The 13,812-nt window shown below is 47.0% G+C and overlaps 1 protein-coding gene and 1 pseudogene across 1 annotated transcript; both read right to left on the bottom strand.

The window, feature by feature from the left end:
- Positions 1–1,511: 1,511 nt before the first annotated feature.
- LOC131397406 (leukocyte immunoglobulin-like receptor subfamily B member 3) lies at positions 1,512–7,827 on the bottom strand. Its single transcript, XM_058530251.1, is given in 12 exon segments — positions 1,512–2,089; positions 3,125–3,177; positions 3,420–3,457; positions 3,531–3,615; positions 3,925–4,038; positions 5,458–5,638; positions 5,640–5,758; positions 6,075–6,356; positions 6,568–6,867; positions 7,031–7,318; positions 7,492–7,527; positions 7,746–7,827. Coding segments are annotated over 12 exon segments (1,710 nt in total). The 5' UTR covers positions 7,795–7,827; the 3' UTR covers positions 1,512–1,924.
- A 4,886-nt stretch (positions 7,828–12,713) lies between these two features.
- Positions 12,714–13,812, bottom strand: part of LOC131397707 (leukocyte immunoglobulin-like receptor subfamily B member 3) — a 40,620-nt pseudogene continuing 39,521 nt past the window's right edge.

Here is a 13,812-nt window from a genome sequence, read left to right as displayed (position 1 = left end):
ATTAGGGAGACACACCTCTACTTCCTCTTTGTCCCAAACTGGAAGTCTGAAATGCAACTGATTCTTATATATTGATGTGGTGTCCAGTGACATTGGATCAATTCTTTACAAAGTAGAATAATAGAGCTTTATATTATTTGGGTTTTTCCGTGCATAGTTTAGTAATCTGTGTGTAATACAGTTTTCTTCCACCCATTCAGTGCTTACTATGTTTTTTTTTTTTTCACTTTATTTAATTGGTTGGTTCTTCCAGTGCCCTGCTGAATAGAAGTGGTCTTAGTGAACATTCTTGTCTCATTTACAATCACAGGCAGAAAGATTTCAAGTTTTTACCTTTACAAATTATTTCTAGAGGCCGGTTCCATGGCGTGGTGGTTAAGTTATCATGCTCCACTTGGTGACCCGGGTTCATTTCCTGCACACAGACCTGCGCCACTTGTCAGCCATGCTATGGCTGTGACCCCGATACAAAATAGAGGAAGATTGGTACAGATGTTAGCTCAGGGTTAATTTTCATCAGCAAAAAAGAAAAAATATTTCTATTGTATTTTTTTTTAAAGATGCTTCAGTAAATGATAGGAAATTCTCTTTTATTTCTGAGAAGTTTCTTTTTCTTATACACAGTTATGTATTTTGTCAGAACTTTTGTATCTGTTGCTATGATCACTTTTTTCTATTTCTTCTTTTATGATTGAAATGTATTGATTGATTTTTGAATATGAAACCAACCATGCATACCAGCATGGTCATGACAAAATATCCATTTTATATATCGTTGAATGTTGTTTGGGAATATTTTGTGTAGGAATCCACAGCTAAGTTCCTGTGAGAGAGCTTCCTGTGATGTTCCCATTTTGTAGTTTCCTTGTCAGGTTTTGGTATCAATTTTTTTGTGGCTTGATGAAAACTGTTGGGAGGAATATTGCCTCCTTCTCTATTTTCAGGAGAAGCTTGTGTAAGTTTTGCATGTGTGTGTTCATGTATGTGTGTCTGTATATATGTATATGTATGTGTGTGTCCAGATGTGTGTACATGTGTATGTCATAAGTGCATAAGTATTTGGAAGCATTTTCCAGTGAAACTTTCTAGAATCAGAGTTCACTTTGTGGGAAAATTCTGAATTATAGATTCAACAGGCTCAACATATATGACAATTCAGATTTCCTATTCATTTTTATTTCCATCATTTTGGTAAATTGTATTTTTGAGGATTTTGTCCGTTTAGTCTACATTTTCTATTGTATTGGCATAAAATTGCTCATAATGCTCTGTTATATACTTAAAGTCTGTAGGATCTATGATACTGTTCTGATACTATAATGTGTACCTTCTCTCTTTTTTCCTTGGGCATTGTGGCTGGGATTTATAAGTGTGATTAATGTTTTCAAGAATGAATTTTTGGCTTTATTGACTTTTATCTATTTTTTATCTGTCCTCATTAGTAGCTACTCACGTCATTATTACTTCCCTCCTTCTACCATCATTTGGAATAATTTGCTATTCTTTTCCTAAATTCTTGGTATAATAGCTTAGGTGACTGTTTTTTTTTTTTTTTAGGCTTTTCTTTTCTAAGATATTCATTCATTAGCTGTTCTTAATTTTCACATTTGGTCAGTTTTATGTGTAATATTTACATTATTATTCAGTTTAGAATATTCTCTCTCTTCTGTTTTGAATTTCTCATTTCACTCATGGATTATTGAGAAGTCTGTTGCTTTATTCCCCAAATGTGAGGATATCTGTTATCTTTGAATTCAGAATCAGGTGACTCCCAAACTGTCCCAGAAGCCCCTGGTGGTCCATGTTAGGAGTCCAGGCTGGCTGGGGGTCACTAGGAGGTGTCCACTGGGGGAAGCTCCCATGCCTTCTGGGGTCTCTGCAGTCTCCCTCCCTGGAGAGTGGGTCTGGGTCATTCCTGGACTGGTCATTCCTGCACTGGGTCATTCTTCTGGATGGCCAGAGCAGCATACACACTGGGCTCTGCTGGGGGCTTCTCTGGCTGGGAGGAAGGGGGTGTCATCTCCTGTTTGATGGTCAAGTGGTTCAACTGGGCGTAGGTCACATCCTGGGGGACCTCAGATGCAGCAACCTGGAATAAGGGGAGAGTAGGGGAGATAGGTGTGTGCATGGGTAGGGGGCAGCAAGAAGTCCGGGAGAGGATGAGATGCACCTGACTGTCCACCTGTCTCTCCTCTTCTGCTTGTCTGGTCTTAGTGCGCAGTGATTCCTCTGACAGGGGGGAACGAGAGGTGGCCACCCCCCACCTGAGTCTTGATCTTGAGTGGTTCACCTGGGCATATGTCACTCCCTGGGGGTCTTCATCATGGAGGCCCTGCTGGAAGGAGACAGAGAGACAGAAACAGTGTCTCTCTGACCCCACTGCTGACCTCCTCCAGTCAACTATCCACTCTGTTACAGAGTGAGGTCACTTCCTGATGGAATCCTCAGGGACATCCTGAGCCTTGGACATCTGGATGCTTTCTACGGTTCTGGTTCTTATGCTAACATGCTATCTCTCGGTCACTTGGCTCCAGCCACACGGCCCATCTGCCTGTAAAAGCATGCTGCTGCCTCAGGACCTTTGCATCTGCTGTTTCCTCTGCACCCCTCATGAACTCTATCCCCTTTCCTTACTTTATCTTCCTTAACAGCACTTTGCACTCTAGGATGCTACCTACATGGTTGCATGTTTTCTCTCAGCCACGAGGTGAGCTCAAGGAGTTTGGACACAGTTTTCTCACTGCTGCACCTGCAGCACCTGAATGGAGCTGGGTAAATAGTGAGCTCACTGTGCATATTGTTGGGTGAACGAATGAAGGGGGCCCAGGGAACTTGTGGGTGATTCATTCATTCATGCATCCTCTTGAGCCTTAGAGGTGCACCTCAACAAACAGAAGGTCAGACAGAGGATGAGGAACCAGGAGACGGGGCCACATAGGGGGAGCCATGAGGCCACAGGAAGCAGGAGGAGTGAAGTCACAGCAGGACGACCCAGGGTGCCCGAGAGGAGATGTCACTGTGGGGCGCTGCTGAGAGCTGGGGATGTGAGGACAGGAAGTGTCCATTGGATTAAGTTTGACAAGAGGAAGTTCCTGGGTGGCCTGGACAGGAGCAGGGTTCTCACCTGATGGTCCAGCTCCACACCCTCCTCAGGCTGTGTGTCCTTCACGGCAGCATCTGCTGGGGCAGAACAGGAGGTGTGTCTCTTGGCAGGATTCCCTGAGATCTCTCAGGGCTGCAAACTCCCTCTGCTCCCAGATGGGCCACTGAGGTCCAGGGGTGAGGAGATGTGCCTGAGGTCTCTCAGGGTGGGATTTCAGTCCTTCTCACCCCAAATCCCCAGAGCTTCCCGGCCTCGCCTCCCATGGCCTCCTGAAATCCCTGTGCCCCCCCCAGGGGGGGCCCTCCTCTCCTCTCACAGAGGGTCTCTTCCTGGGCCTCAGCAGCTGGGCTGGAGCTGGGGGAGGAGACGGGAGTGTTAGGGGCAGAGAGGGACCTATGTCGGGGTGGGACTCTGAGGACTTCAGGACAGGAATTTCCTGATCTGCAAGCCTCTGTCCTTGGGCTCTGGGTCTGCAGCCCCTGCGGGAAGTTGAAGATCAGCCTGTCTCTGGGCTGGGTCATGATGGACAGAGTCTCAGCCCTGGGAGGTCATGACCACCTGCCCTCCACATGGGATTCGAGAGGAAAGGAGGAAACTTGAACATTTACTTTTGTGCATGTTTCAATATTTCATGAGTTTTAAAAGCTGAAAGAACACCTTAAATGTGGACATATGCTGTATTAAGAGCTTTCTTTAAGATTTTCTGATTTGAGATTCTGGGAAGGTCTTCCTCGCGTGTCCTTCCCATCTATTTGGTTCCCCTCTCTGGTGCCCTAAGCCCACCTCCTCCTGTGACCCAGGTCACCCTGTTCTCTACTCACCCAGCATCCTGTGTTTGCCCTGATGCCAGATGAGGAGGAGCAAGAGAAGAACGGAAATCAGCAGGACAAAGGCCACTGAGACCCCAATCAGAACGTTCAGGTACGATTTGAGACCTTGGGCACAAGTGATGACATGAATTAGCCAACGATGCTATTTAATTGAATGCATCTGTGTGCCAGGCACGTGCTGGGGTCTGTGCATTCATCTCCTCTAATTCACAACAATCATGCAACAAAGAACTGCCCTCCCCCATCCACCCATTTCACAGATGAGGAAACTGAGGCACAGAGAGGTGCTGTCTCCTTACCCTCCAAGGAGAACAACAGTGCAGAGACCTGTGCACAAAACCCTATCCCTCCCCCTGCTCCTCCTCTCCCAGCCCAGGTCCATCTCCCACTCTGCAGAGGCCTGGCATCCACACATGGGGTATGTGTGGACATGGAGATTGTGTGTCTGGGAAGGGTGTGAGGAAGGGCACTGTCCTCCCTGAGTTCTAACAGGGCCAGGCCCCAGGCTGAGGGCTTTCTCTCTGAAGGAGGTGGCAGGAGGCTTGTTGTTCAGAGTGGAACCTGGGACTCGGAGAGGATCATGACGTGCCCAAGATCCACAGGTGGGAAGTAGCAGAGCTGGGTTTGAACCCAGGAGATGTTCTTTCCCTAACTCCACGGCTGCTCCTGGGAAGGCTGAGCGCCTCTGAGCTTATGGAGGAGATCTCAGACTCCGCCTGTGTCAACACACGGTGTCCAAGCAGACTTCTTGTCCTCTGCAAGTGGAGAAATTTGTCCCAGTGAGAAGGTGAACTTTTCTCAGGTCACCGTCTCAGGAAGTGGTTGATCCAAGACAGGACCTGATCTCCTCCCACCCACCACCTCCCGACAGAGACCCTCGATTACCCCACCATGTGCCTTACTCCGTGGAGGAGAGTCCATCCTCAGTGCCTCATGGGGATCAGGACTAGAGGTGATGGTGGGGCTGGTTCTCCCCCATTTAGCCCAAATGCCTATACCCCAAGGTGAGCTCCAAGATCTCTCTTTGCCATGACTGCCCCACCTGACATCTGCCCAGCATCAGAGTCCATGGAGCTCTGTGCACCCCACCTCCCTGGCTTCTCTGTCCAACTTCCAGCCCACTGGAAGACAAACCATGTCAGAGCAGATCATTGTGGTCCCTCCAGGCTTCAAGCCTCTGCTAGTCACCACTCATGTGGTCTTTCTGGGTCAGGGGCTACTAGGACTGGAGACTAGAGGAGGATCAAGAGGGGGTGCCTCTGGCCTTTTCTCCTTTTGGTCAGCCCTGTGTCCTCTGCAGCTGCCTCCACTCTCTACAAAGGTATCTGGACCTCAAGGTTGAGGATGAGGATGAGGCTGGGATGGGAGTTGCTCTGGTTTTTTCCATCCCTCTGAGAGGTGAGAGTACCCTCTGGCTGAGTCTCATTCTGTGACCCCCTTACTCCCATCCCAGCCCAGAGCTGCCCTGGGGACAGGACCTTGAACTGACCGTGAGGACACAAGTGCACAACTGGGGTTCCTAACCTGAGACCCGAAGCTCCAGGGGGTTACTGGGGGATGATAACAGGTAGGGAGAGGTGCTGTCTGAACTGTAGCACCTGTAAGTCCCCTCATGGTCTGAGGTCACACAACTGATGGTAAAGTTGGCCTGAAAGGGTGGAGCCTTGTCCTGTAAACGAAGGTGCTGTGGAGGAGCAAGTGACCCCCTCCTTGGACAGATGGAAGGCATCCAACCAGATCTCAGAGCGGCACTGCAGAGTAACGTTCTCTCCCCAGGACACTGAGGGCCCTGGCTGGGCTGAGAGGGAGGGTTTCTCATACATTCCTGGGGGAGAGGAAGATCGTGCTTCTAGAGAGCTTTGTCCCCCCATAAGCCCTTGACCCTGAGATGAGGGATCATCATCCTCTCTCCACTGACTCTGTCTGTGACCCCCCTCTCAGCACGTCTTTGTCTCTCTGGGTGGGTCTCTTTTATCTCCTTGCCCCACATTCCCCCTTTCTCACTCCCAACCCTAGACCACTGCCCCATCTCACTGCCGCTCCACGACCGTCTGCATGGACCCCATCACCACCATGGGTGACCCTGGGCCCAGGGCCCTGAGTTGACAATCAGGACATTGGGCAGGGCAAGTGTTTCTGACCCTCGATCAGGATGTCCAGGGGGGCGCTGGGGTGTGACCACGCATAGGAGACGTTGTGTCTACCAAAGCATCTGTACTGGCCCCGGTGGGTGCTGTTCACATGGCCCAGGGGGAAGTCGGGGCTGTGCTGCCCATGAAGACGTTGAGGGTTTGTGAGCCCCTCAACTTTGGTCAGAGCAAATCTCTTAAAGCCAGCCTCTGAGTGACACTGGAGGGTCAGGTTGTCTCCAGAGAGCACCAGGGAGCCAGGCTGTGCTGAGAGGGAGGGCTCCCTGTACACGCCTAGAGAGAAGGGACAGTGGCATTGAAGGGGATGCACAGCCGACATTGCCCACTGGGGCCTGCAGTGACTGTTCTCACTGGTCCCTCCCCAAACCTCCTGCTCTGTGGTTCAGGCCCCAGGAGGCCATATCACCAAGTCCCCATTACCCACAGGCCTCCAGTGCGCACACAGCTTAGGTCAGTCATTTTGGGATCTCAGGGATGCCCTCACCTGTGACGTTGAGATGCAGAGGGTGGCTGGGGTGAGACCACACATACGGGTAGGATCTGTGAGAACCATAGCATCTGTAGGTCCCCCCATGGGAGGTGTTTACAGGGCCCACAGGGAAGGCAGCCTGTTTCCTCCCAGGATAGTTCCTCAATTCCATGTGTCGGGGCGGGTCAGCTCCTCCCTCCTTCAGCAGATGGAAAGTGTCCAATATGGACTCTGAGCTACAGGAGAGGGACATGTTCCCTCCTTTTGCCACCACACGTCCCGGGTGGGCTGAGAGGGAGGGTGCACCATACTCTCCTGAGGGAGAAGGAAGGAGCTGTGTTAAAGGGGGGACCATCAGCCCACATAACCCAGGTGTGGACTGTGAGGGCTGAGGTCCCCTGAGCCCACACTCTGTTCCCTTCTGCTTTTGAGGAGCAGCGCCCCCCAGGTGGGAGGGGACCTGGCTCTTCCCCCTTACCTGTCAACACCAAGGGCAGGGGGTCACTGCACTCTGACCAGCCGTTCCTGCTGGTGTTGTATGCACACTGATAGAACCCTACAGTGTGTCGGCTCATAGATTCGATGCAGAAACTGATCTTGTTGCTGGAATCCTGTGGGGCCTCTGTAGCCAAGGGTTTAGAGACCCTCTCTTTATACAGATGATAGACATCATCCTGCAGAGATCCCTGACACCAGATGGTGGCAGGGATACCCCTAGTGACCATAGGCCCTGGGTCAGCCCAGATGGAGGGTTTGGGGAGGGATCCTGGAAAGGAATCAGACCTGAAGTGTCAGGGGAGCCCTTCTCCCCTCAGCTTCCCCAACTGTCACTCCAGGCCCCTTCCCGACTGGTCCCATTAGCCCAGACCCTCTGACTTCCACCAAGCTGCCCGGGAGGAGTTCCTTTGTCTGAAGTAGGAGGTGTGGGGGAGGACTCACCTGATTGTACGCAGTCCCATGGGCCCTGACACAGCCCTGGAAGAGACTTTCCTGTGAGAGCATGTCCACTCACCCACACATAGAAGCTCCAGGCCTGGTCTGGACCCTTGAGCGCTGGGGTCAGATCTGTGGCTAGAACAATCTCCCACCCCCAAAAGTTCTCTCACACTCAGCCTCTTGAGTCTTGAGGTCTCTCAGGGACTAAGACCTGGTGGGGAGGAGATCCTATGTTCCTCTTTTCCCCAAAAACTCACCAAGACAGAGAAGGGCAGTGAGAGTAGGTGTCCTAGCCCTGCCTCCCATGGTTGGTCCAGATGACTTAAAAAGACCACAGCGCCCAGCAGGACAGATGGATGTATGGAGTGTGAGAAGGTCCAGGCTGTGTGTGACATGTCACAGGTTCCTCAACTGTGGCCTGACAGGAATGGGAACAGCCCCTGCCAGGCCCTTATGCTGCTCTCCCTGAGGGATGATTCTGAAGAGGCAGCAGGTTTGGGGATCTTCCATAGCAGATCTGAGACTCACGAGACCCCACACACTGTGCCTATATCTCATGCCAAACCCAAATCCAGAGAGTGGCACTTGTCCCAGAACATGAGGCTTGGTGAGGGAAGGGGAGAACCAGCTCAATTTCTGTTCCAACTCTGAATCTGCCTCTTATAGAGGCTTTGTGACCTGGGGCAACTCACTTCCCTTTGCTGAGCTTCTGTAAATGCTAATTTTCTTCCTCTCCTTCATCTGCCGGGAAGTCAGTCAATATTTATCGAGCAGTTCCCATGTCCAGTCATGGTTCTGGGTGCTGGAGAGTCATTGGTGAAGCTGACAGAGTCTTTCCCTGGACTCATGGGTTCAGACGAATGAAGACAGACAGAACAGATATTTAGCGGCAAACAGTTAAGTTAGAGTCTTGCTTTAATAAAAGTTGGAAGAAAACAGGGGACAATGAAATTCAATAACAGGTAGATGTCTGGCAACCTAGGTCCTGGCTGTGAGTGATCTTTTGGGGAAGGAGTGACCCAAGGCATGAGCACGGTTAGCCCAGAGGTGGCGGTGGGTCATCCTTTCCCAGAAAGGTCTGAGCTGTTCTCAGAATTGAGAGCAATCAGAAGAAGGCTGGGCCTTGTCACACAGGATCTTCAACACCATGCAAGTACTTTGGATTTCATGTTGAATGCAATGGGAAGATTTTAAACAACAGACAGTATGAACAGATTTTTTTTTAAAAAAGACTACCACCATGTACAAAATGTAATGCAAGAAGCTCTATTGATAATGAACTCTATTGATAATAAAACTCCAACATCAATCTGGCCCCTGGGTGGTATGTTGATCAGTATTTTAAGTTATGTGATTTTCTCATATAACCCTTACTCAAACCTATAACACAAAGTACATTTACAGTTGAGTGTAATGAGACAGGACGGCTTCTAGGTCCGGCAGGTTGGAAAGGAGTGGGCTAGGTCAGACTGGCTGAGGGAGCAGCCTGAGGAAGGCACAGAATTGTTAAGTAGCTCAGTCCTTGTGTGTGTTTGGGAGGTGGGTGGGTAACTGTGATGAGTTTGGTTGAGGAGGAGAGTTGTGTTTGCTGGGGCTGTGAGTTTAGTTCTGACCTGATCATTCACAGCCGTGAACATCAGGTGGTGCAATTTGTATCTTTTTTGAAGATGGAAACTGTTGGAAGGGTTTTGAGCAGGGCAGGATCAGACCAGCCAGGATTATTAAAAGGGTCCTTTGGAGGCGGTGAGATGAATGAACTGGAGGAAGGAGTGGGGGCCTGGATTGGAGGACCAGGGAGGAGGCTGGTGTGATGACACAGATGAGATGCCATGAGACTTGCGATGGATCAGGATATTGTTAAGAAGGACTTGGGCCGGCCCCGTGGCTTGGCGGTTGAGTGCGCGTGCTCCGCTACTGGCAGCCCGAGTTCGCATCCTGGGCACGCACCAACGTACGGCTTGTTCAGCAGTGCTGAGGTGGCGTCCCACATACAGCAACTAGAAAGATGTGCAACTATGACATACAGCTATCTAGTGGGGCTTTGGGGAGAAAAAGGAGGAGGATTGGTAATAGACGTTGGCTCAGGGCTGGTCTTCAACAGCAAAAAGAGGAGGATTGGCATGGATGTCAGCTCAGGGCTGCCTTCCTCACAAAAAAAAAAAAAAAGAAGAAGAAGAAGAAAAAGGACTCAAGGGGCATAGTTGTGGTGATTTGATAATTGGAATTGAGGGACAAGAGAGTGAGGAAATGAAGTCTGTTCCACTCTCTGCCTTTGTGCCTGGATGAGCCAGTGTGGCCATCACAGGGAGGAGGATCCTGAGGGAGAAGGAGGCTGGGGAGATGTTTAGAAGACTGATCACCATTTCTCAGAAGAAAGCACAGCCCTCCCTCTTGACCTGGGATTGTGGATTTTCTTCCCCACAAACACTTCCCTTCACTGACTTCTTTGTTTCTGTAAGTCAGCACCATCTTTTTCTTCATCGCCCTCCTTCAAATCTCTGAGTCATTTCTGCCTCCTCTTTGCCCCTTCCTTTCATGAACAGAAGCCTTCAACTCATACTGTGAATTCTTTCTCCAGGCACTAGGTGAGAGCATGGGTTGAAGGCAAAAAAGGTCTTAAAAGATGAACACACACTCACGGATGTGTAAGACAATTTGTATCATTGATCTCACAGCAAAAGGAGATGATACTAATGAAGAAAAAATATTTGAAGAAATACGTAACTGGCCATTTCAGAGATTTGTTGCAAGTCACAAAAATACACGTTCAAGATGCTCATCGAATGAAAATAAGATAAGCTTTAAAAACCTTGCCCACTCACATCATAATCATAATCAAATTTTTGAAAATGCAAAAGGAAAAAAAAGAGTTGACAGCATCCAGAGAAACATGCCATGAAACACAGAGGAAAAAGTATTTGAATGATTACAGATTTCACATCAGAAACCATCGCGGTCTGAAGATGTTAATGTTCTGAGAGACAAGAAGAGCCAATCTTGAACTTGTGGATGTATTCTTCAGCAATGGAAATGAAATAAAGTGATTCTGAGAGGAAAGAACACTGAGAGAATTTGTTGCCAGCAGACCTGCTCTAAAAGAAGTAAGGCATGTTCTTCAGGCAGGAAGGATAATAATTCTAGAGGGAAATTTGGAAATTCAAGAATGAAGAAAGAGTAAAGAATGGTAAATATCTAGGTAAACTTAAGTATAATTTTATCCTCTTACGTTCTTTTAAGTGTGTTTGGCTGTCGAAAGCAAAACTGTTAACATTGTCTGGTGGGTTTTTAACATGTGCAGATGTAACCCACAGAAAAGCTATAGCATAAAGGGATGGGGAGAAAGGATTTATAGAGTGTTAGGGCTTCTACATTTCTCCTGAAGAGGTAAAGTGTTAACTCTATGTGGACCCTGTGAAATTGGGTGTATATATTATACTACCTGCAACAGCCACTTAAGAAACAACATGCAAAGAGTTACAGTTAGAATTCCAATAGATAAATTAAAATGAAATGCAAAAAGTATCCCAAAAAGCCAAAAGAAGGCAGGAAAGGGAAAACAGAAGAAAAAACAACAGAGAGAACAAGCAGAAAACAAACAATAAATGGTGAACCTGAAAAGAATCTTCAATAATTACATTAAATATAATCAGAGCAAGCACAATCAAATGGCAAATGTCATAGGATTGGATTAACAGATACAAGTATGACCCAACTCTATGCAGTCTACCAGAGGGTCACTTTAATACAATGATGTGGACAGGTGAAAAGTAAAAGGATGAATACATCATGGAAACATTAATTAAAAGTGCTTAAGTGGCTGCCTAAGTTTCCAAGTTCTGAAGTATAAAATCAGTCTCCCTGGGCTAATGTCGAAGTGTTAGCAGAGGTGGCTGCTTTTGGTGGGTCTGCAGTGAGAATCAGTTTCCCGGCCTTTCCCAGCTCCCAGAGATGCCTGCAGCACTGGGTCCTGATCCATTCCTTCCATCACTGCAGCCTCTTGATTCCATCATCACGTTCCCTACCACTGACTCTGACCCTCTTGTCTCTGTCTTACTGACTCTTTATTGTCAGGTGGAGGGTACAGTCCAGGTCCCCACATGGCTCCTTTGATACCCACTGTGCCACTCCTGGGGTCCTAACAGTCTTAGCCCATCAGCTGCCTTCTCTCCACTTTCTGGAGTATTCTCATGTTTGTTGTATACACAAGTTCCAGGAGTTTTCTGTGCCTTATGGGGGTTAGGGAGACAAACCTCTACTTCCTCTTTGTCCAAAACTGGAAGTCTGAAATGCAACTGATCTTTATATATTGATTATGTATCCAGTGACGTTGGATAAGTTCTTTCCAAGTCAGAATAATAGATGTTTATATTATTTTGGATTTTTCATGTACAAAATTTTGTAGTCTGTGAGTAATATAGTTTTATTCCATCTATTCAGTGATTATCATGCATGTTTTTTTTTTTGCTTTATTTGTTTGGTTGGTTCTTCCAGAGCCCTGCTGAGTAGAGAAGTTCATAGTGAACATTCTTGTCCCATTCTCAGTCACAGGCGGAAAAATTTCAAGATTTTACCAGTAAAAATTATTTCTGTTGTAGATTTTTAAAGATGCTTCACTAAGTGATAGGAAATTCCCTTTCATCTCTGAGGAGGTTTTTTTTTTTTCGTTATAAATGGTAATGTATTTTATCAGAAGCCTTGAATGTGGTGATACGATCATTTTGCTATTTCTTCTTTTGTGTTTGAAGTGATTGATTTTTGAATAGGAAATCAACCATGCATTTCTAAAAAAAAAACATACCAGCATGGTCATGATACGTTACCCATTTTGTATATCGCTGACTCTTGTTTGGGAATATTTTGTGTAGACATCTACAGGTAAGTTCCAGTGAGAGAGCTTCCTGTGATTTTCCCATTTTGTAGTTTCCTTGTCAGGTTTTGGTATCAATTTTTTTCTGGCCTGATAAAATGTGTTGGGATGAATATTGCCTCCTTCTCTATTCTCAGGAGAAGGTTATGTAAGTTTGGTATGTATATATATGCGTGTGTGTCCTTGTGTGTACATATGTGTGTGTGTGGCCATTTGTGTATGTCTTTGTGTATGTACGTATGTGTGTCCCTGTACGTATCCCTGTGTATGTCTGTGTGTCCAGGTGTGCGTATGTGTGTATTTCCTAACAGCATACGTGTTTGGAAGCATTCACCAGTAAAGCTTTCCAGACAAAGAGTTCACTATTTGGGAAAATTTTAATTACAGATTCCACATATTTAATATATAAGGTAATTCACATCTCCTATTTATTTTTATGCGCATCATTTTGGTAAATTGTATTTTTGAGGATTTTGCCCATTTCATGTACATTTTCTAATATACTGACATAAAATTGATCATAGATCAATTATCTATTTAATATGTTTAAATCTTTAAATTAGGTCTTTAAACCCATCTATTATCAACTTAAAGTCTGTAGGATCTGTGATGCCATCCTGATAATGTAACGTGCGCTTTCTCTCTCTTTTTCTTGCTAAGCTTTGTGGCTGGTATTTATGAGTATGATTTAATGCTTTCAAGGGTGAGATTTCTGACTTTACTGACTTTTCTCTATTTTTTTGTTTGTGCACATTAGTAGCTACTTTTGTCATTATCATTTCCCTCCTTCTACCTTTATTTGGAATAAATTGCCATTCTATTTCTAAATTCTTAGTAAAACAGCTTAAGTCATTGATTTTTCAATGCTTTCCTTTTCTAATATTTTCATTCATGGTTCTTAATTTTCCCATTTCATAGGTTTGATGTGCCATAGTTACATTATCTTTCAATTTAAAACATTCTCTCGTTTTTGTTTTGTATTTCTCATTTCACTCCTGGCTTATTGAGAAGTCTCAATGCTTTATGTCCAAATGTGGGGATATTAGTTATCATGATAGCCAAACAGGGTGACTCCCAAAAAGTCCCAGAAGCTCCTGGTGGTCTATGTTATGAGTCAGGCTGATAGGCGGTCATTAGATGAGTGTCCATTGGGGGAAGATCCTGTGCCTTCTGGGGTCCCTGCCGTCTCCCACCCTGGAGGGTGGGGTTGGGGTCCTTCCTGGTCTAGTGGATGGCCAGAGCAGCATACACACTGGGCTCTGATGGGGGGTCCTCTGACTGGGAGGAAGGGGGTGTTGTCTCCCCTCGGAAGGCCAAATGGTTCACCTGGGCATAGGTCATGTCTTCGGGGGCTTCAGATGCAGCAGCCTGGAGCAGGGGAAGAGTGGGGGGATTGGTATGTGCTTGGGGTGGGGTCAGCCTGGGGTCCTGGAAAGGATGGGACCCACCTGACTGTC

Source organism: Diceros bicornis, chromosome 34 (assembly GCF_020826845.1).
Source record: "Diceros bicornis minor isolate mBicDic1 chromosome 34, mDicBic1.mat.cur, whole genome shotgun sequence".
Taxonomy (NCBI): Eukaryota; Metazoa; Chordata; class Mammalia; order Perissodactyla; family Rhinocerotidae; genus Diceros; species Diceros bicornis.
The sequence above is the reverse complement of the archived record's forward strand: the minus strand, read 5'-3'. Positions and strand labels throughout refer to the sequence as shown.